Genomic DNA, 20,627 nt, shown 5'->3' with positions numbered 1-20,627 from the left:
GATTTGAGCATAGCTGCGCATGCGCAGTAGTCTCTTTCCCCCTATCTTCCCCTGCCTGGGTGAACGTAGCTGCGCATGCGCAACAGCCTCTGTCATCTCCAGTGCCTTTTTTTACGCCCCCTCACTGCTGTTCTCGCGAGAACAGCAACACTCTCTCTCTTTCTCTCGCACACCCCGCACAGGCCAGTTCTCGCGAGAACCAGCCCAACCTCCGAGAAGACCGTTGCCAAGTAGGGAAGGAGGCGGAGGGGAAGGCGCCGGGTCACGTGCCCCTGACGTCCTGCCCAATCAGGGCGCCGGAGCGCGAAGGACTCCCGAACTCCCGCCAAATACAAGCGCGGAGGGAAGTAAAAGGCGGACGGCGAGCGAGGAGGGTCAAAAAGCGAAGCGAATTTAAATAAAGGAGTACTCCGCACTGAAGAAAAGGAGGGAAGGAAAGGGAAGCGGGGAAAGAGCTGGAGAGGGAAGCCGGGTTATATGAGGGGAGGAGGAGGAGCCAGGCTTCCCGCCCTTCTCGCCGGTCCATCTGTCAGCGGAGCCCCCCTTCCTCTTCCTACGCCTCCTCATCCCTCCTTTTCCCTCGGTCTCCCCGGCAGGTGAGAGGAAAGGCCGGCCCGAGGCGGGAGGGTTTGGGGAGGGAGAAAATGAATGAAGTGTTTGTGGGGGGGGATGAACTGAGGGAAAAGTATAACCTCTGAGGGAAAAGTATAGTTGTGTATAAAAGTTCTACCTCAGGATAAACTGAGGTAAAAGTATTGCCTCTGACTGAGGGGAAAGTATTATTGTGTATAAAAGTACTATTTCAGAATAAACTGAGGTAAAAGTATTACCTCTGACTGAGGGGAAAGTATTATTGTGTATAAAAGTACTATCTCAGAATAAACTGAGGTAAAAGTATTACCTCTGACTGAGGGGAAAGTATTATTGTGTATAAAAGTACTATTTCAGAATAAACTGAGGTAAAAGTATTACCTCTGACTGAGGGGAAAGTATTATTGTGTATAAAAGTACTATCTCAGAATAAACTGAGGTAAAAGTATTACCTCTGACTGAGGGGAAAGTATTATTGTGTATAAAAGTACTATCTCAGAATAAACTGAGGTAAAAGTATTACCTCTGACTGAGGGGAAAGTATTATTGTGTATAAAAGTACTATCTCAGAATAAACTGAGGTAAAAGTATTGCCTCTGAGGTAAAAGTATTATTGTATCATATAAAAGTACAACCTCTGAGATAACTGAGGTAAAAGTGTTACCTCTGAGGGTAACTATTACCTCAAGGAAAACTGAGGTAAAGGTATTATCTCTGATGGACAAATATTATTGGATATAAAAGCACTACCTCAGAATAAACTGAGGTAAAGGTATTATTTCTGAGGGAAAATATTGTTGTATATAAAAGTATTACCTGAGAGGTAACTGAGATAAAATTATTACCTCACAGGGAAATGTACTATTGCATGTAAAATATTAACTCAGAGGTAACTGAGGTAAAAGTATTACTTCTGAGGTAATAGTATAATTGTGTATAAAAGTACTACCTCAGAAAAAAATTGAGGGAAAAATATTACCTCTGAAGGAAAAGTATTATTGTGTGTAAAACGTGCTACCTCAGAATAAACTGAGGTAAACATATTACCCCTGAGGGTAAATATTACCTCAAAGAAAAATGAGGTAAAGGTATTACCTCTGAGGGAAACATATTGCTATATATAAAAGTACTACCTCAAAGTACTATGTAAGGCAAGGGCGGACTGTATATGAAAGTATTACATCACAGAAAACTGAGGTCAAAGTATTACCTCTGAAGGGAAAGTATTGTGTATAAAAGTATTACCTCCGCTAAAACAGAGGTAAAAACATTTTTGTATATAAAAGTATTACCTCTGAGGTAAAAGTATAATTGTGTTTAAAAGTACTACCTCAGAAAAAAAACTGAGTAAAAAGTATTATTGTGTAAAAAGTACTACATCAGAATAAACTGAGGTAGAAGTATTACCCCTGAGAGTAATTATTACCTCAAAGAAAAATGAGGTAAAGCTTGGTATTACCTTTGAGGGAAACGTATTGTTGAACATAAAAGTATTACCTCAGAATAAACTGAGGTAAAAGTATTACTTCTGAGAGAAAAGTATTATTGTATATAAAAGTACAGTTGGCCTTTCTTATACACGGATTCAAGCATCCACCAACAAAGTATAAATTTCAAATATCAGGCCTTGATTTTCCATTTTTTTATGAGGCGCCCCATTTTACTATGTCATTATATTTAATAGGACTTGAGCATCCTCGGATTTTGTTATCTACGGGGGATCTTGGAACCAAACCCCAGCGTATAACAAGGGTCCACTGTACTACCTGAGAGATAACTGTGCTAAAAGTATTACCTCTGAGGTAAAAGTTTTACCTCAGAAAACTGGGGGTAAATATATTACCTCAAGGAAGAATGAGGTAAAAATATTACCTCTTAAAGTATTATTGTATATAAAAGCATAACCTCAGAAATAACTGAGGTAAAAGTATTACCTCTGAGATAACTGAGGTAAAAATAATACCTCGGAAATAACTGAGGTAAAAGTATTGCCTCTGAGGTAAAAGTGTTACCTCAGCAAACTGGGGGTAAAAGTATTACCTCAAGGAAGAATGAGGTAAAAATATTACCTCTTAGTTAAAGTATTATTGTATATAAAAGCATAACCTCAGAAATAACTGAGGTAAAAGTATTATCTCAGAAATAACTGAGGTAAAAGTATTGCCTCTGAGGTAAAAGTGTTACCTCAGTAAACTGGAGGTAAAAGTATTACCTCAAGGAAGAATGAGGTAAAAATATTACCTCTTAGTTAAAGTATTATTGTATATAAAAGCATAACCTCAGAAATAACTGAGGTAAAAGAATTACCTCAGAGATAACTGAGGTAAAAATAATACCTTGGAGATAACTGAGGTAAAAGTATTGCCTCTGAGGTAAAAGTGTTACCTCAGCAAACTGGGGGTAAAAGTATTACCTCAAGGAAGAATGAGGTAAAAATATTACCTCTGAAGTAAAAGTATTATTGTATATAAAAGCATAACCTCAGAGATAACTGAGGTAAAAGTATTACCTCAGAGATAACTGAGGGAAAAATAATACTTAGAGATAACTGATGTAAAAGTATTGCCTCTGAGGGAAAAGTATTACCTCAGCAAACCAGGGGGGGGGGGTTAAAAGTATTACCTCAGGAAAAACTGAGGAAAAAGTATTACCTCAGAGAGAAAAGTATTATAGTAAGGCATTGGATTCCCTTATTGCCATGTATGGAAGTGAGAGTTGGACAGTGGAGAAAGCAGATAGGAAGAAGACTAATTCATTTGTGATGTGGCGCTGGAGAAGAGTCCTGAGGGATATTGCGGACGGCCAAAAAGACAAACAACTGAGTCCTAGAACAGATCAAGCCTAGACTCTCCATGGAAGCCAAGATGACGAAAGTCGTACTTTGGACAAATCATGTATGCAGGATCGTCGCAGAGCAGTGGAGGACAGGGATCTTGGAGGCGTCTCATTCACAGGGTTGGCATGAGCAGAAGGCAGCTAACAACACAAACCATGTTACAATTGTATGTTCCTGCATGGCAGAGGGGTGGACTGGATGGCCTTTGGGGTCACTTCCAACTTAGTGTTTGAATTATAGAATCCTAGAGTCAAGGGTCATCCAATCCAACCCCCTTCTGCCATGCAGGAATACACCATCAAAGCCCTCCTGACATATGGCCATCCAGACCATGTTTGAAAACCTCCCGAAAAGGAGACTCCACCATTCTCCAAAGCAGCATCTTCCACAGTCAAACAGCTTTTACTTTGAGGAAGTCCTTGCTAATGTTGAGGAATCTCTTTCCCTGCAGTTTGCATCCATTGCTCTGTGTCCTGTTCTCTGGAGCAGCAGAAAACAAGCTCGCTCCATCCTCAACACGATACACCGCTTCAAGTATTTAAACATGGCTACCATGCCACCTTTGTGGTCTCTTCCAGCTCTATGATTCCATGATTCAGACCTGAATCTGAAGGAAACTTAGGGAATGTAGGATTAGTTGGATGGAGAGGGAGCTATTATTACTATTATTATAGTTTATATAGTGCCGTACGTTTATACAGTGCTTTACAAGATGCAGAATAAGATTTGTAGTGCAATGAGCAGAACTGAATTTTCCAAACCCAGGGCTTCTTTTGGGATTAAAAACGAAAACGTGGTCAACTGACGCTTTAAGATGGGTTGGATTGAATTGCTCTAAAGGTTTCAGTTTGGGGGCTTCTAACGTCTTTGATTTCTAATTGATCTGTGTCATGATTTATTGGCAGCAATGGAGTGTCGAGACAAGTTGGCGGCTCCTGCCCGGAAACTAATACAAGGTAATTTCCGTTGTGCAAAGCAGGTATTACTATTGACTTTCCGCTTTCTGGTGCAAACTTTCTCAGTTAGATTTCTTCAGGCTCTTCTTTTTGAATGAGTCAGAATGCAGGGAGACTGGGAACTTGCTTTTTTCAGTCCTTCTGGACTTGCAAGAGGAAGTATTAAGGAAATACGTTCAGGTGTGATATTTACTATGTAGAGAGATCTTGTAGCACCTTTGAGACTAACTGAAATAAAGAAGCTGGCAGCATGAGCTTCCGTAGACTTCAGCCTACTTCCTCAGATGCATATAGATGTGATATGTAGTTTATTTCAAGCTCTAACGCTGCGTATTTGTCCTATACAACTTGTGAACTAGCGAACTGAAGCTTTTTCCTCTTAACTCTTGCAGCTCGACTGCCTTTCAAACGTCTGAATCCTGTGCCAAAGGAGAAACCCGATGCAAACCCCGGAGTCAAGAAAGCCAGGAGCTCCCCGAATGCCCTTGATCAAAATACCCCTTGCCTTGATTTGTCACATCCTTTACCAGACAATGCGGAGAACACCGAAACCCGGTTCCTCCCGAAACTTATTAACGGCAAAGGCCCGCTGGATGTCTTTGTGCAGAAAGGCACCAAAAGCGAGGCAAGCAGCCAGCCTTTGCTCCTAATAGACTTGACGGAGGATTCGTGCCACGGACTGGGCGGTCATGTAGACTGCGGCGCGTCTGGCGATGGAGCAGAGAAAGCTCTCGAGAAGGTAGCAAACCAGGCTAGTGCACGAAAACCCCCTTGTTCTGCCCATGGGGATATTCAGATGGAGGTTCCCTCAGCTCCAAAAGATAAGGATGATCTGTCAAGTGCGACGGCGCCTGAGGTGGCAAGCGGCAGCGCGAAGAAGAGCACCCTCAAGAACGTCATTTTTGAGCGGAAAATGCCTGTCGTTGTTCTGGAGGATATCATGACGGCTAGGTCTCCCCAGGCTTTGCCTTTGGACAGGAGCCTAGCGTCTGCGAATGAGACAGTCGAGTCTTGTCCCGAAGAGGACACGGCGTGCACCAATTCTTCGCTAAGCTCCCTCTCTCTTGCCAGCTCCCCAGAGTCTCTCTCCGCACGGAAGGACAGCGTTAGCCCCTTGGCAGCTTCCACGCCTGTTCGAAAGGTTAGTCTCGCAGGCAACGCAGGTGGAGTCTCCCGTGTCCAAAATGCTCCGAAATCCAAAACGCTTGAAGCTGCAACCCTAGTAGTACGGTGTGTATGTTTGTGAGGCTGGAGGTAGACTTGAACAAACCTCAAAGGCAGAAGTGGGTGGCTGGCTCCTTGGAGGTTTCCTTGGCAGTAACCATGTAGGAATAAAATGTTGGAGTACTTGCGGCTTGCAGAGAGACACGGCTGGAAAGAGCAGCTTGGGCCCCATACAGACTGCCAAAATAAAGCTGCTTTGGGTCACTTTTGAGGTATGCTGTTTAAATGATGCGTGTGTCCTAAGAGTCCGGAAGCTGCGCAAAAGCGGTGCTTAAGTCCTTAGGACTAGATTGTGGCTTCGGCGCAGCTTCCGGACTCTTAGGACGCATGCAACATTTAAACAGCATACCTCCAAAGTGACCCGAAGCAGCTTTATTTTGGCCTGTCTGTATGGGTCCTTGGATTTGAAGCTGCTTTTCCTAGGTCCAGTCGCTTGTCATCTTCTAGTGCCGCTTGCTTCCTCCAAGCCATCTGAAAGCTCGCTCTGGTCCAAAACACACTGCAGAAATAATCCATCTTAAAACAACTTTAACTGCCCTGGCTCAATGCTAGGGGACTCTGGGAACTGTAGTTTTGGGAGACAGCCTTCTCTGTCAGATAGCTCTGGTGCCACAAGAAACTGCAGCTCCCTGATTCCCTAGCACTGAGCCAGGGCAGTTAAAGCGGTCTCAGACTGGATTATTTCTGCAGGGTGTTTTGGACCTCTGTTTTTAATGCATTTTTTTTAAACAAGTAGGTTTTGGAAATCTTGTGTCCCTTTGCAGCGTGACAGATTTAAAAAATACAATGTAGAAAATTCAGTCAAGTCCCAGAACATTGATAACAGTTCTTAAAAACTTGCCTCAAGTAAAGCAAAGGGGGATCCGGTAAGGGAGCTGCGTATGTTTAGCTTGGGGAAGAGAAGACTCAGAGCTATCTTTAAATAACTGAATGGAAGCCATGTAGATGATAGAACAAGCTTGCTTTCTGCTTCTTCAGATGGTAGAACAGGAACCAATGAATTCCAATTACAAGAAAAGAGGAAGACCTTTTTTGGTGGAAGACATTGGCCTGTTACAGACAGCCAAAATAAAGCTGCTTCGAGTCACTTTGGAGGTATGGTATTTCAATGATACATGCGTCCTAAGAGTCCAAAGGCCGCACCAAAGCCACGCTCCAGTCCTAAGGACTGGAGTGCAGCTTTGGTGAAGCTTCCAGACTCTTAGGACTCATGCATCATTGAAATATCATACCTCCAATGTGACTCGAAGCAGCTTTATTTTGGCTGTCTGTAACAGGCCATTGCCTCAGAGAGGGGTGGGCTCTCCATCTTCGGAGGTCTTCAAACAGATTGGGTGGGCACATTTCAAGGATGCTTTAGTTGTGTATTCCTCCTTGGCAAGGGGCTGGACCAGCCAGTGGGGTGTAGTGTGGTTCGAATCTTTTACTGTGACTCTGGAGACCTGGGTTTGAATCCCTGTTCAGCCATGAAACCCAGTGGGTGTCTTTAAGCAAGTCACACTCTCTCAGTCTCAGGGGAAGACAATGGCAAACCTCCTCTGAACAAATCGTGCCAAGAAACCCCCATGATAGGGTTGCCTTAGGGTCGCCATAAGTCGGAAATAACTTGAAGACACACGACGACAATCTGAAGGACCTAGTTAGCACTTTTGATTCCTTTCAACTCGGATTCTATGATAAGGAAAGAGAACATTTTAGATATTCACACATACAAATATATGGCTATATCTAGAATGGCTACTAATATATATATTGGTAGCCATTCTAGATCCAGATTCATATTGTTCTCCATTGCTTAAATATCTGGTTCAAGCTAGGCAACAGTATTCAAGAGAAAGACTGGGCAAGAATGATCTTGTTGGGAAGACAGAGTGTTATTTATTTCATTTATGTTACAGAACATCTCTCTCTCTCTCTCTCTCTGCTACTACGCTTAAACCCCACGCAGAGGGAATTCACAGCAATTAAAAAATACAGTAACATTCCAGGACATTAATAAAAGTACTTTAAAACTGGTGACCCAAAGACATGAATTGAAAGTTGTAAGATCTTGTAAATCAATGCTTGTCTAAACATGAAGGTCTTCACCAGGGCTTTGAGGGTGTGTTGAAAGAGAGCCATTGTAGTCTCCTAGGGCAAGGAATCCCACGCTTGGCACCCTCTTCTTGTGTTTTTTTATTCTGGCCAGAGATTTACAATGGGGTGCAGTGGTTTGAGGGTTGGATTCTGGGACAGCAGGGTTCAAATCCCAGCTTGGCCATGGAAACCCACTGGGTGACTGGGCCAGTCCAACTCTCAGCCTCAGAAGAAGGCAGTGGCAATCCTCCTCTGAATAAATTCGGCCATGAAAATCCTAGGATAGGATTACCAGAAGTCGGAGTCGTATTGTAGCCAGTGTAGTACATTAGTGTGAGTGTTAGACTCCAGGAGACCAGGGTTCAAATCCCTGCTTGGCCATGGACACTCACTGGGCAAGTCCCATTCTCTCAGCCTCAGAAGAAGGCAATGGCAATCCTCCCCTGAAGAAATCTTCCCAAAGAAAGCCCTCAGATAGGGTTAGCAGAAGTCAGAGTCGACTTGACGGCACATGACAACAACTGATTTTTTATGGAGTGGCAGATAGAGGCTATGAGTCCCATTCTGCCGTTGGCATTGCTGCATGCTTAGGGCATAGTTCTTTCTTAGAGTTGACTAATTGGCTGGATGTGTGTGAGGAGCAAAGGATCATTCTTGTGTGACGTCAAAAGGCTTTCATGGCCGGCATCCATAGATTTTTGTGGGTTTTTCAGGCTCTGTGGCCATGTTCTAGAAGAGTTTATTCCTGATGTTTTGCCAGCATCTGTGGCTGGCATCTTCAGAGAGTGCTGGCATGGAAGAGAGTGGGGTATATATGCTGGCATGGAAGAGAGTGGTGTGTGTGTGTGTGTGTGTGTGTGTGTGTGTATGTATGTATGTATATATATTTGAAGATGCCAGCCACAGCTGCTGGTGAAACATCAGGAATAAACTCCTCTAGAACATGGCCACAGAGCCTGAAAAACCCACCAATGAATAATTCTTGTGCTTATTGAAAGGGTTTGGAGAGAGGACAGCATTCTGCCAAAGGGCCTATAGAGGATCTCTCTCACTTTACAAAACTGTCCTGCTGGGTTTGCAGTCTGACTTATCTTCAGTGGCTTTTCCTTTCTGTAAACCCCAAAGACTATTAGGTTATCATCCTTGAAGATTGTCAAATGGAAACGCTGGGGAAGGTTTCTCTCTTATGCTTCCCAGAATCTCACATTGTTGTTTTAATCAACTCTACAAAGAAGTTACTAGCCTACAAAATGTTTTTCCAGCCTCTTGCCCATAATAGTACAGCTGTAAAACGTACAGTGGGGCATAGTGGTTTGAGTGTTAGACTAGGACTCTGGAGATCAGGGCTTTACTCTGCTCAGCCATGGAAACCCACTGGGAGAGAGTCACATTCTTTCAGCCTCAGAGGAAGGTAATGGCAAACACCCTCTGATCGAATCTTACCAAGGAAACCCTGTGAAAGCTTTGCCTTAGGGTGGCCATAAATCAGAGACAAAGGCACACAACGACAACAACAATGTCCTTTTGGAAACTATGGAGGGAATGTACCATTGAGAAGACAGGAACAAGAATTTAGCAGGAGTGAGAATTTATCTGTGAGCAGCCTTGGGTCCTACTCCGAGACGAAAGGCAGCATATAAATAAGGACTGAAATATGTGTTGTATCTGCTGTAATTTAAATTTAGATTTTAGCTATTACTATTCAGGCATCCAAAATAGTTTATATATAATTTGATAGTCTAGAATATTTATAAATGTTTCAAAGGTGCAAATGTTTTAGTATTGATAACACTGTTGCAAATCTAACCAGTGTTAATGAAGAAGCTGGGTCGCTTTCTAGTGTTTGCCAGTGAGGAAGAATAAAAGAAACATTGAACATACAGACTATGATAGTTTAAAAAGATAGGTGTTTTTCTTAGCTGAGGTTAGAGTATGAAGCCCACAGGATTCTCATTCAGGAAAAGGAGACACTTCTGTTTGTAGAGAAAAATAAGAAACAGAGAAAATACACATCCCAATAATGTAATGAAAAGCAGAGGTGGCTGGTATCTCCTATATCTGTGGGTTGGTGAATCCATTCCAGGTTTCTTTGCAGGCTTTAAGTGAGCTGTCTAATGTCCTGAAGCGAAATACAATTTTATTTGCAGTTTTCTCACTTTGATGCAAGTCCTGTGTTCATAACTCCAGCGAACGGAGGGCCCACTGTATGTTCAGCACCTTGAATAGATAGCCAAACCCTGCCGTGGTTTTACTGAGTTGGACACCAAAGTTAGGATTGCCCAAGCTGTCATGTTTCCCATCGCCATGTGCAGATGTGAGCCTAGGCAGCCAAGAAAGCTGATTGAAAGAAAATCTTTAAAAGAACCTTAACATCCACAATTCTGTCTTCCCAGTTTCAGGCATCGCAGAAGATCCACCAGAATACTGAGGAGAAGGAGAAACTGAGGCTGCAGAAGGTAAGTATCTTTTGGGTAACTTGAAGAGCTTACTTGGTCTGCTTTTGGCACTGAGTTGTAAGTGTAAGCCTCTTTTCCTGACCTCTGCTTATTTGTGAAGTCTGTAGCTGCTTTGTAGGCAGAACGGTTCTGGATTCAATCTCTGGCAGGTCCAGGTATGGCTGGGAAATCACTGAAACCCCATAGAGCTGCTATCAGTTAGTGCAGACGGTTCTCCACAAGAGTTTCATCTAGTGTAAGTCAGTTTCCTATCTCCTGGTCCAGGAGTAGGGATTTCTAGATGTTGAACTGCTGTTGCCATCATTCCTTGCCATTGGCGGTTCTGGCTAGGGCCAGTGGGAGGTTGTTGTTAACTGCTGTTAAGTCAACTTTGACTTAGGGCCACCCTGTGAATAGGAGACCTTTGCTTTGTTTTCAACAGCCCTGCTTGAGTCACAGCCAGGGCTTCTTTCATCGCATCTATCCGCCTGGGATGTAGTCTTCTTTGTTTCCTATTGCGGTCCACTTTCCTAAACATTAGTGCCTCATGTTATCACATGATATATCTCCAAAGTAGGATAGCCTCAGTTTAGTCATTTTTGGCTTCTGCTCTCAGGCTCATTCATTTGTCTTTTTTGGCACTCTATAGTATCTATAGAAGTCTCCCATAACAGCACATTTCAAAGGATCTGATTTTTTTCCCCATCCGCGTTCTTCATTGTTCATCTTTTACAAACATACACAGAAATTGGAAATACCATGGCATGGACAATACTGACTTTGGTATTCAATGATATATTTTTATATTTGAGGATCTTACCTAGCTCCTTCATTACTGCCTTTCCAAAGTCTAGTCTTCTCCATTTTGTTTTAGTTTAACATCTTTTAAATGTCATTAAGAGGAAAAATGTACAACTCTTAATGGCATTGAAAAGATTTTAAACTAAAACAAAATGGAGAAGACTAGACTTTGGAAAGGCAGCTATGAAGACGCCGGATAAGACCCTCAAATATAAAGATATATAATTGAATACCAAAGTTGGGATTGTCTATACCATCATATATCTCCAACTTCTGCGTATGTTTGTGAAAGATGAACAATGAAGAACATGGATGTATGTTCACTAAACGTCAGTGTTAAGTCAAGAAAGGTGAGGCTGGGACTTCAAGAGGGCCAGACTGAAACCCAAGAAGGGTCGGATTTGGTTCAGAGCCTGGGTTTTCCCACCCCTGTGGCAGACACTTTCCAAAATGTTTGAAACCCCTGCTGATGTTCTTCCTCTATGTTGACAGAGATTCAACCTGCAGAGTACACATTTTACAGTGCAATAAGATTGAGCACTTTGTAGCTTTTGTGAGGCATCGTTTCTGTGGGGTTTGTTCATTTGTGGTGTTGGTGGCCCAGGACCAAGAACGTGCTGCGAAGGGGAGGCTGAAAGAGGAGGCCAGGGCTGCAAAAGAGCGTGCCCGGGAGGAGGCGAGGAGGAAGAAGGAGGAAGAGAAGGAGCTGAAGGAGAAGGAAAGGAGGGAGAAGAAGGAGAAAGACGAGAAGGAGAAGGCGGAAAAGCTACGCGTGAAGGAGGAAAAACGGAAAGAGAAGCAGGAGGCTTTGGAGTAAGTCACTGTCTTAGAAGAACAGCTTTCTAGTTGTTTTGCCTTTGATTGTCTCTTTCTTTATGTGTCCCCTTGTGACACACTTGGTCCTGGTGACCCCAAGGCATGCCTATCGCTGTGTTTCTTGGCAGGATTTATTTGGCATGGTGGTGGTTGCCTTTGCCTTTCTCTGAAGCTGTGTAACTTGCCCAAAGCCACCAGTGGATTTTGATGGCTGTGTGAGGATTCAAACCCTGGTCTCCCAGAGTCCTAGTCAGACCACTACACCATGCTGGTACCTTGTACTCCTGTACTTTATGGCTGTTATGTGCTTTAAAGTCAACTCTGACTTACAGTGACCCTCTTCTAGGGTTTTCTTGGTTAGTTTTATTCCCAGGAGGTTTACTATTGCCTTTCTCTGAGGCTGAGAGAGTAGGTCTTGCCTAAGGTCACCCAGTAGGTTTCCATAGCTAAGTGGGGATTTGAATTTCCCCCATTGAAACCACTATACCCATGATGTCCAAACTCTGGCTCTCCAGGTGTTTTGGACTTCAGCTCCCAGAATCCCAGACCATTACTCAAGATGGCTGAGGCTTCTAGGAGCTGAAGTCCAAAACACCTGGAGGGCCAGAGTTTGGACATCACTGCACTATACTATGCTGGCTCTCCTGGGGGGGGGGGTCTACACATGTTAATTGTATCTGTGGGTGCACCCTGAAAGTGGACTTCTAATATTTCAAAAGGGCAAAGCTAGAAGAGAAAAGGAAGAAAGAAGAGGAAAAGCGGTTGAAAGAAGAGGAGAAACGGTTGAAAGAAGAGGAAAAGGTAAACCTTGCATCTCTTTTCCATTTTTCTGAATTATCTTGTTCCACCTCAGTGTTGTCCTTGGGTTGCAGAGCTCTCTTGTTGGCCAGGGGGCTGGGGTCTTGTGTGGCTACACCTCTCCCTCAACTACCATTCAGAGCATTAGGGCAAGGAGAAAACCAGCTGGGCTTTTCCATCAGTCAGAGGAAGACTTCCCCCCCCCCTTTTTTTTCTCCCCATTCTTCTTGTATCATAGTTCTCCGGTTCTGAGTCTCTGGGCATGGACTAGCTTGAAGTGTACCGTAGAATTTGCAGTGGTGTTCTTAATTACCTGGGCAAGGATTCTTCTACACCAATGTGTTGCTTTTTTAATATATATATATATATTAGTTTTATCTAAATGTAAATCTGTTGCTTGCAGCGCATCAAAGCAGAAAAGTCAGAAATCACCCGGTTCTTTCAGAAACCAAAGACTCCGCCTGCACCGAAGGTGATTTATCTTTTTTGTTTTGTACATCTCCCTCCTTTAGTGATGTTAAAAGTGTGTGTATGTAAGGGGTAGGGAAATCAGCTACCAATATGATTGTAAAGACGTTCTTCTTCTTGATTCCAGACTCTTGCCGGCTGGTGCGGGAAGTTTGCTCCCTTTGAAATCAAAGAGAACATGGTCCTTGCCCCTCTCTGCCGTGTGGCAGCCGATCAGGATCTCTTGGACCAGTTAGACTGGCTTCTGCAAGGCCAGGACTGCAGCACCTCTTTCTTGGAAGAACTGAAGAGCCGAGAGCCTTGCAAATCGGGTCCCACGCTTGTCTCCAACCGCAGCTTCGATGACGCCAACAGGTTAGCCTCTTGTCCTCTTGGGAACCGGGAGGAAGGCAGTTTGGGGTCTTCTTGAGAGATGTATGGCTGGTTGCTGTGGAAAACAGGATGCTGGACTCTGTGGTCTAAATATCTGAAAGGATATCACATGTAAGATAGAATTCCTGAGCATGTCCATGGATGTTCATATCAACTAAGAGCAGGGATGGGTAACTCCAGAGAGGGTGGGAACCATTTTGCCTCCTCCACTTGGTTGGGAGCCCTCATTGTCAACACTGATGCATCTAGAAGGGACATCACATCACTTCTTGGTTTGTTTTCAGTTGATTTTGGGTATTTTTTCTGGTACCGGGGGTCTGGGGGCAAGACTGTCACATTTTGTGGCAATTTTGACCTGATCTGGGGTGGATGAAATTAACCTGTGAAAAAGAATAGAGCTTTGGGGCTGCCAACTGGAACCCCATGGACTTTATTCGGCCCTTGTTTTCCTTCCCTGATTTACACCTAGTATATACGTTCTGTTTTACAAAAACCAGAGACAGGTTCTGAAACTTCGACTGCTTGGCTTTTAGCCCAGGCTTGTACTGACCACCAGGAAAGAACTGTGTTCTGTATCTTAAAACTTCCCTCCCCACAGGAGATGGTGCATTATGCTCTCTTAATCCACGATCCGCTTTAAAACCCTCCTCTGTGGGGTGCCTGGCTTTACAAAAAAGCCTCTGTTCATTCTCTCTTGCCTCCTCTCTTTTTTCTTCTTTTTCATTTGGCATTAGTTTGTGCCCCCCAAGACAGCAGGGCACAGTTTTCCTCAAGTTTCTTTCCCATTTGCTTTCACTGCCCTGTAACTCTGGTTTAATTGCAATGGATGGTCCTAGCTGGGGACAAAAGCCCTCTTCTTGTAAGTCCAGCATTACTTTCCTTTACGTTTTCTTTAGGAACTCTTTTTTTTAAAAAACTGAAAGCAGGGAGGAACTCTTTCAGGTCTCTAGAGCTGTGCCAGAGGTTTTTTCCTTGGAACCCTGGTGGGCAGCATCAATGACTAAGTGAAGTGTTTTTGTTCGGCAGTGACGTGGTCATTGTGGGAAGCAGCCAAGCAGGAGATGTGCCAGAAAGGAAAAAGTTTGGCAGGATGAAACTCCTGCAGTTCTGCGAGAATCACCGCCCTGCCTACTGGGGCACGTGGAATAGGAAAACCTCGGTGATCAGCCCAAGAAACCCGTGGTCAAAGGATGAGGTAAGTGGAGAGGATTGCACTGCCTTGGGGTCTCCATTGCAGAAACTAACTCATGCATTGAGTTTTGCTGAATTGATTTCAAAGGTGGCATCCGCACTGCAGAAACAATCCAGTTCGTCCACCACTTTAGCTGGGAAACTGGCTAAGGAAGCCCAGGCTAATTCACATATTTGAGTCAATTTGGTATTACTTTATTAATCTTACTGATATAATAAAAATAGAAACAGCCCCCTTCTCTTTCAAACTGGACTAATATCTGACTTGATTTTGGAGGTGGAACCACAGAGCTGGCTGCTAGCGCCCATGTCAGTGGGGCAGAGGGTTTTCACAGGCTTCCTAAGAAGTTTGGATTAAAACCGTGTGGTGATTCACTGCCCTTCCCTGCAACCCTCAGTACCTATTGAGACTAACCTCTCTTTCCTTTGACTGGATGTCTTCTGCATCTGTCATTGCAGAAGCTCCTTGACTACGAAGTGGAGAGTGATGAAGAGTGGGAAGAGGAGGAACCAGGAGAGTCCCTCTCTCATAGTGAAGGGGTGAGTTGTCATCTTCTCCTTGAGGAAAGGCATCCCAGGATATTCTTCTCCTAAAAGAAGGGAGTCTATATTCTTATTGGAGGAGGGAAGACCTAGGATGTTCAAGGTAGGGATTGTATGAACTGTATGTTTGTTCAAATCCCTCAGGATGATGATGAAGATGGTGGAGAGGAGGAGGATGAAGATGATGGCTTCTTTGTGCCCCATGGGTACCTCTCAGAGGATGAAGGTGTGACTGAAGTAAGCCACAGAATTGATAGGGATACTTTCCCCCTAATCATGGAAAGAGACTGGAAAAAGGTTCTCTGCATGGTAGATTTTGATTTGTTCACTACAATGGTGATGCTTCAGTCCCTGTGACACTGACACACAAACTCTTGTTAGTTGCATCTGATGTAACAGACCCAGTATATCGGCTTATGCTGCAAACTTCTTTCTCTCAGTTAGACTCAAAAGGTACTGCAAGATCCCTTTGCATGCTGATACAGACTAGCACAGCTGTACCTTTAACTGCATGAACCAGAAGTTGATTCTGTTATCTTATTTGGGAAGACCCATCTGCATTCTGTTCTGTTTCCAGATGAATTATATAGCTTCTTTGCTGCTCTACAAACAGGATGCTTCTCAGTGAAGTTTTCTGAAGCTGTCCCAGATGACTTGAAGAGAAGAAGCAGTCACTATGTCCATTGGCTTGGATCACCCAGATGCCCAGCCTTTGAGCTCAGAGAGTAGTTAATGGGATCCTCATTTCTACCTCTCTTCTCTGCCATCCTCTTCCAGGAATGTGACCCTGAGAACCACAAAGCTCGCCAAAAGCTGAAGGCCAAGGAGTGGGATGAGCTGATCACCAAGGGAAAGAGGTTCCGCATCTTACAGCCAGTGAAGATTGGCTGCGTTTGGGAAGGGACTGAGAACGGCGACAGTACAAGCCCAGATGTGAGGCTCCTCCAGCAGTTTGCAGTGGTTGTCCTGGATTCAAGCATCGCTGACGAAGAACAGATAGAGAAGAACAACAAAAAGGAAGCGAAAAACCAACAAAGTAAGCTGTGGGTTGCAAAAAAGGCAAAGGCCAATACCTTCCTAGCTCTCACTTGCACTAAATGCATGGTGCAATGCTGTGGCCTTCCAGCTCTTTTAGGACTTTGCCTCCCAGAAGGCACAACCAGTGTTGCATGTAGTAAGGGATTCTGGGAGGTGAAGTCCGAAACATCTGGAGGACCAGAGGCTGATAAGCATTATGGAATCCATTATGCAGGGATTGTTCTTTCCAGATATTGTTGGACTGCGAGTTTCATCAGCCCTTAGCCATCATAGCTATGTTATTCCCATCTATTCTCGTTGTTGAACTCAAGATGTCTTGGTAACTTAAAACCAATGTTCTAAGTTCCATCTCCAAGGTATCTAATTTTGTATGTATATGCAAATACAAGTATTCCAAAATCCAAAAAAATAAAATGTAATTTAAAAAATCTAAAATCCAAAATACTTCTGGTCCCAAGCATTTTGGATAAGGGAGGCTCAACCTGTAACTATAAAACATATGTGTGTGTATAAGTATACGTAAGTATAAGTATTAATGTAAATATAAAACAAATCAGGTAAACTGCTTAAAGAGAGCCTTCTAAAATGGTCTGTTTTGTTTGTTTGTTTGTTCCACTTCAGTCTTGGAACAGCTACTGCCTCTGCTTCATGGGAATGTGAATGGGAGCAAAGTGATCATTCAGGAATTCCAGGAGTGTTGTCGCATGGGCTTGCTGTTGGGCAACAACTGCTCTGTCTCCACGATGGGAAGTGGAGGTAGTAGCCCCACAAGCCCTGATGCCCCCCCAGCACAGACTTCTATCCACGAAGGAAACACCGTCCCTTCCAAAGCCAGGCTGAAGAGGATAATCTCTGAGAACTCTGTGTATGAGAAGAGGCCTGACCACCGGATGTGTTGGTACGTTCACCCGGAGGTGCTGAAGACTTACGGCCAGGAGCACCTCCCTGTCCCCTGCCAGTGGAACTATGTCACGCAGGTCCCTTCGGTAACCAAGGAAGAGAGCGGCAACTCACCTGGAGGGGCAGCGGCAACGCAGACTGCTCCGGTCTCAGCCAAGCGGAAAGCGACGGGAAGCATGTCTATCACCAAATTCATGAAGAGGACTCCAGGTGCTGGGCAGGTGAGGTAACCCTTTGTGGGTAACCTGGTCTGGAAACCACAAAGCCCTATGAGGAGAGACTTAAAGAGCTGGGTATGTTTAGCCTGGAGAAGAGAAGGTTAGGAGTTTAAATATTTGAAGGGATGTTGTGAGGATGTAGCAAGCTTTCAGACTGCTTATCAGCTAGTAATTTCTGCACTACCATTTCTCTCTTTCTTCTTCTTCGAAGGCTGAAACCACAGAGATGGATGGATTTCAGGCAGACACGGAGGAAGAGGATGATGATGAATGCATAATTGTGGATGTACAGCCAAGCAAAGGTGAGAATGCTCCTTCAGATAGTCAGCTACCCTCTGACAGTCCCTTTTGAGCTATTCTGAGGCTCTTGCCCACTGTGCATATATGTGCTGCTGCTGACACCAGTCCAGCATCTCCTTTAGGAACTTTAAAAGATTATTTCCCTTCTGAGGGCAGTTGTTAGGATATGCAGCACCCCAAATGTACTAACAAGAAAGAGGAAATTAAAATACCAGCCACTGTTTCCATGTCAAGCTAGAGCAGCGATACAGGAACACTCTTACCTCCTGAATCCTTTTACTGTCTTTTTGTTAATGCACATAGGGTTTCCAACTTCTGCATTCAAAACATCTATGGAAGTATGCTGTTCCAAAGCTTAGAAACATTACTGTTTTGAACTAACGCTCCCACAAAATCCAATTTGGGAAGCTGCAGTCCAAAACATCTAAGCTCTGTACTACTCATAGCTATCCTTGTGGATGGTGGGGAGCTGGATAAAGCTGGCAGTGAAATTGCCTTTTAAAATGATTGTTACTGTGTGCCTTCAGGTTGTCTCCAACTTACGGTAACCCCAAGGTGAAGTTGTCACAGGGTTTGCTTGGCAAGACATGGTCAGAGCAGGTTTGCCTTGGCCTTTCTCTGAGGAGCAGAGAATGTGACTTGTCCAAAGTTAGTGAGTAGGTTTTCAATGTCAAGTGGGTATTCAAACCCTGGTGTCCTGAAATCCTAATCCAGTAGACAGATCACTACATCACACTCATTCTAAAAATATGCAACACTTATCACATGGTTTTCTTGACAAGATGTATTCAGAGAAGGTTTGGTGTTGCCTTCTTCTAAGACTGAGAGGGAGTTGTGAGCTGAGCTGAGATTTGAACCCTGGTCTTCCAGAGATGTGGTGGCATATTGGTTTAAGACACCAATTTGGATGATCGGAAGATCAGAAGGTTGGCAGTTTGAGGCCTGAGTGCTACATGATAGGGTGAGCTATCATTAGTCCCAGCTTCTGCCAACCTAGCAGTTCAAAAGCATGCAAACGCAAGTAGATAGGTACCACTTCTCAGTGGGAAGGTAACAGCGTTTGGCCACATGGCCACCAGAGCAGTCCTCAGACAGTGCTGGCTCTTGGGCTTAGAAACGGAGATGAACACCACCTCCTATAGTTGGTTATGACTAGGCATTTGTGCCAAGGGACTACCTTTACCTTTACCTTCCAGAGTCCTAGTCCAGACCTCTCCCTGGAAGCCAAGTTGACTCCACTGAGGCTGTCTCTTACTTCAGCCACATCATGAGAAGGCACAACGCATTAGAAAAGACAATGATGCTGAGTAAGGTAGAAGGCAGTAAAAAGGAAAGAAGACCACCGCATGCCAGATGGATAGACTCAATCAGGGAGACCACAGGCCTGAGCCTACAAGACCTTGAGCAGAGAGAGAGGATAGCAGGGCTTGGAGATGCCTCTTTCACAGGGTCGCCGTGTCAAAGTTGACTACAAGGCAGCTAACAACTAGAAAAAGTCCAACACTTAAAAAGATTTCTTCAGAGAGATTTTGTCATTGGCATCTTCAAACATTGAGTGTGTGTGACTTGCCAAAGGTCAGCCAATGAGTTTCTGTGGCCAAACAGAGATTGCAACCTGGTCTCACTATGTCCTCGACCAGCAGTTCAGACCACTACAGCATACTGGCTCCTGATTGTATTATCATATTTAGATCCCACTTTTTCCTCTCAATTGGGACTCAAGGTGGCTTTTGAATGCAAGTGAGCAATGGAGGGACTTCCTGACCTAGAGGAGGAGTTGCTATTTCTCTTTCCAAAACTGGTCAAGCTTCAGTCAGAAATAACCAATGGAGCTAGTGGAATAGGACAAGAAAAGCACAGAAATTACACCAGTCCCAATGTTAGCTTTGCATTTGCGCACAAATGAGAAACTCACCTTCTGCTTCTCCACAGCGACTGTCTTGAGGACCTCCGAAACTCTTCCAGAGCAAAGGGGCGAGATTGCTGCGGACTCTTCCAGCACTGTTTGATCTACACTCTCTTCTCCTTTTCATTGCTCTGTATGTATGTAGAATTCTTTTAGCCCATTGTAAAACTCCTGTGTATCCTTTTTTGTTGTACAAGATACTTGAACATACTCTGTGTTCCTTGTAAAGAGAAGACAGCACTTTGTTCTGCTTCAGATCAGTGGAAGCACAAGATCGTATTTTTTAGATGCTTTAGTGGGGGGGGGGGGGCAGGGTTTAGGTGAAGAAAATCTACAATATATAATCTTTCTAATAAAAGCATTATTGAACGTCTTGATGGACCCTGTACAGGACAGTGTCTGCTGTGTTTTATGGGAACAGGGCAAAAGCTGGGAGTGGAATCCTTTAGTAATTTTCTAAAGATGCTTGCGTACCTAATCCCATCTTTTCCTCCTGTGTGTAAGTGTGTATGAGGAGGGAACAGAATCAGTACCATAGGAGGTCTCTGACTGATGCAGATACCATATCTGCATATATGTCCCACCTGTTGACTTGTGGAGAGAGTCCACAACTTTCATAAAGCTTGTTTAGATAAAGGATACTTGGAAATGGTGGTCTCTTCCAAGGACTAACCAGGCCTGATTCTACTTAGCTTCCAACATCAGATGGAATCTGTTGCCTTCAGGGTATTTAGGTACATTCAAGTTACTTATCAGTGCCTGGTGAATGCATCAATTTCATGGGGCTTCGTTAGGCATTCCAAGAGCAGCGTGAGGTCTTTAAACAGAGGCTGGATGGCCATCTGTCAGGGAGGCTTTGATTGAGAGTTCCTGCATGGCAGAATGGGGTTGGACTGGATGGCCCTTGTGGTCTCTTCCAACTCTGATTCTATAATTCTATGAATGAGAGTAGATAACAAGAGACAGGCTGCTGAAATTGACAACTCCGTGGCCTTTAATACCTAAAAGGCAACAGTTGAGCTCCTCCAGGCCTTCCCTATACCATGAACTTTCATTTAATAATGAAAAGAGAACAACTCCAGTGGTGTGTGATTCTTTATAAGTAATCGCACTGTATTTAAAGGAAGGGAGTGAGTTCTTCACTCTTTGCTGAATCCT

The 20,627-nt window shown here is 44.0% G+C and overlaps 1 protein-coding gene across 3 annotated transcripts; it reads left to right on the top strand.

Annotated features, from left to right (window-relative positions):
* Positions 1-220: 220 nt before the first annotated feature.
* Positions 221-19,850, top strand: CHAF1A (chromatin assembly factor 1 subunit A). Of its 3 annotated transcripts, none has more exons than XM_089535667.1 (15): positions 221-596; positions 4,333-4,383; positions 4,776-5,524; positions 10,077-10,139; positions 11,524-11,732; positions 12,455-12,536; positions 12,937-13,005; positions 13,129-13,355; positions 14,400-14,568; positions 15,024-15,104; positions 15,252-15,344; positions 15,885-16,143; positions 16,767-17,266; positions 17,475-17,565; positions 19,496-19,850. In XM_089535667.1, exons 2-15 carry the CDS (start codon positions 4,335-4,337, stop codon positions 19,570-19,572), a joined length of 2,718 nt encoding a protein of 905 aa, XP_089391793.1. In that variant the 5' UTR covers positions 221-596; positions 4,333-4,334; the 3' UTR covers positions 19,573-19,850. The 3 variants fall into 3 exon arrangements, with proteins under 3 accessions (XP_089391793.1, XP_089391795.1, XP_089391794.1); XM_089535669.1 differs by having other exon boundaries at positions 18,760-19,588; XM_089535668.1 differs by lacking the exon at positions 221-596 and adding an exon at positions 695-746.
* Positions 19,851-20,627: the final 777 nt, after the last annotated feature.

Source organism: Sceloporus occidentalis, unplaced genomic scaffold, assembly GCF_023333645.1.
Source record: "Sceloporus occidentalis isolate IW3139 unplaced genomic scaffold, rSceOcc1.0.p SCAF_8, whole genome shotgun sequence".
NCBI classification, from domain to species: domain Eukaryota; kingdom Metazoa; phylum Chordata; class Lepidosauria; order Squamata; family Phrynosomatidae; genus Sceloporus; species Sceloporus occidentalis.
The sequence above is the reverse complement of the archived record's forward strand: the minus strand, read 5'-3'. Positions and strand labels throughout refer to the sequence as shown.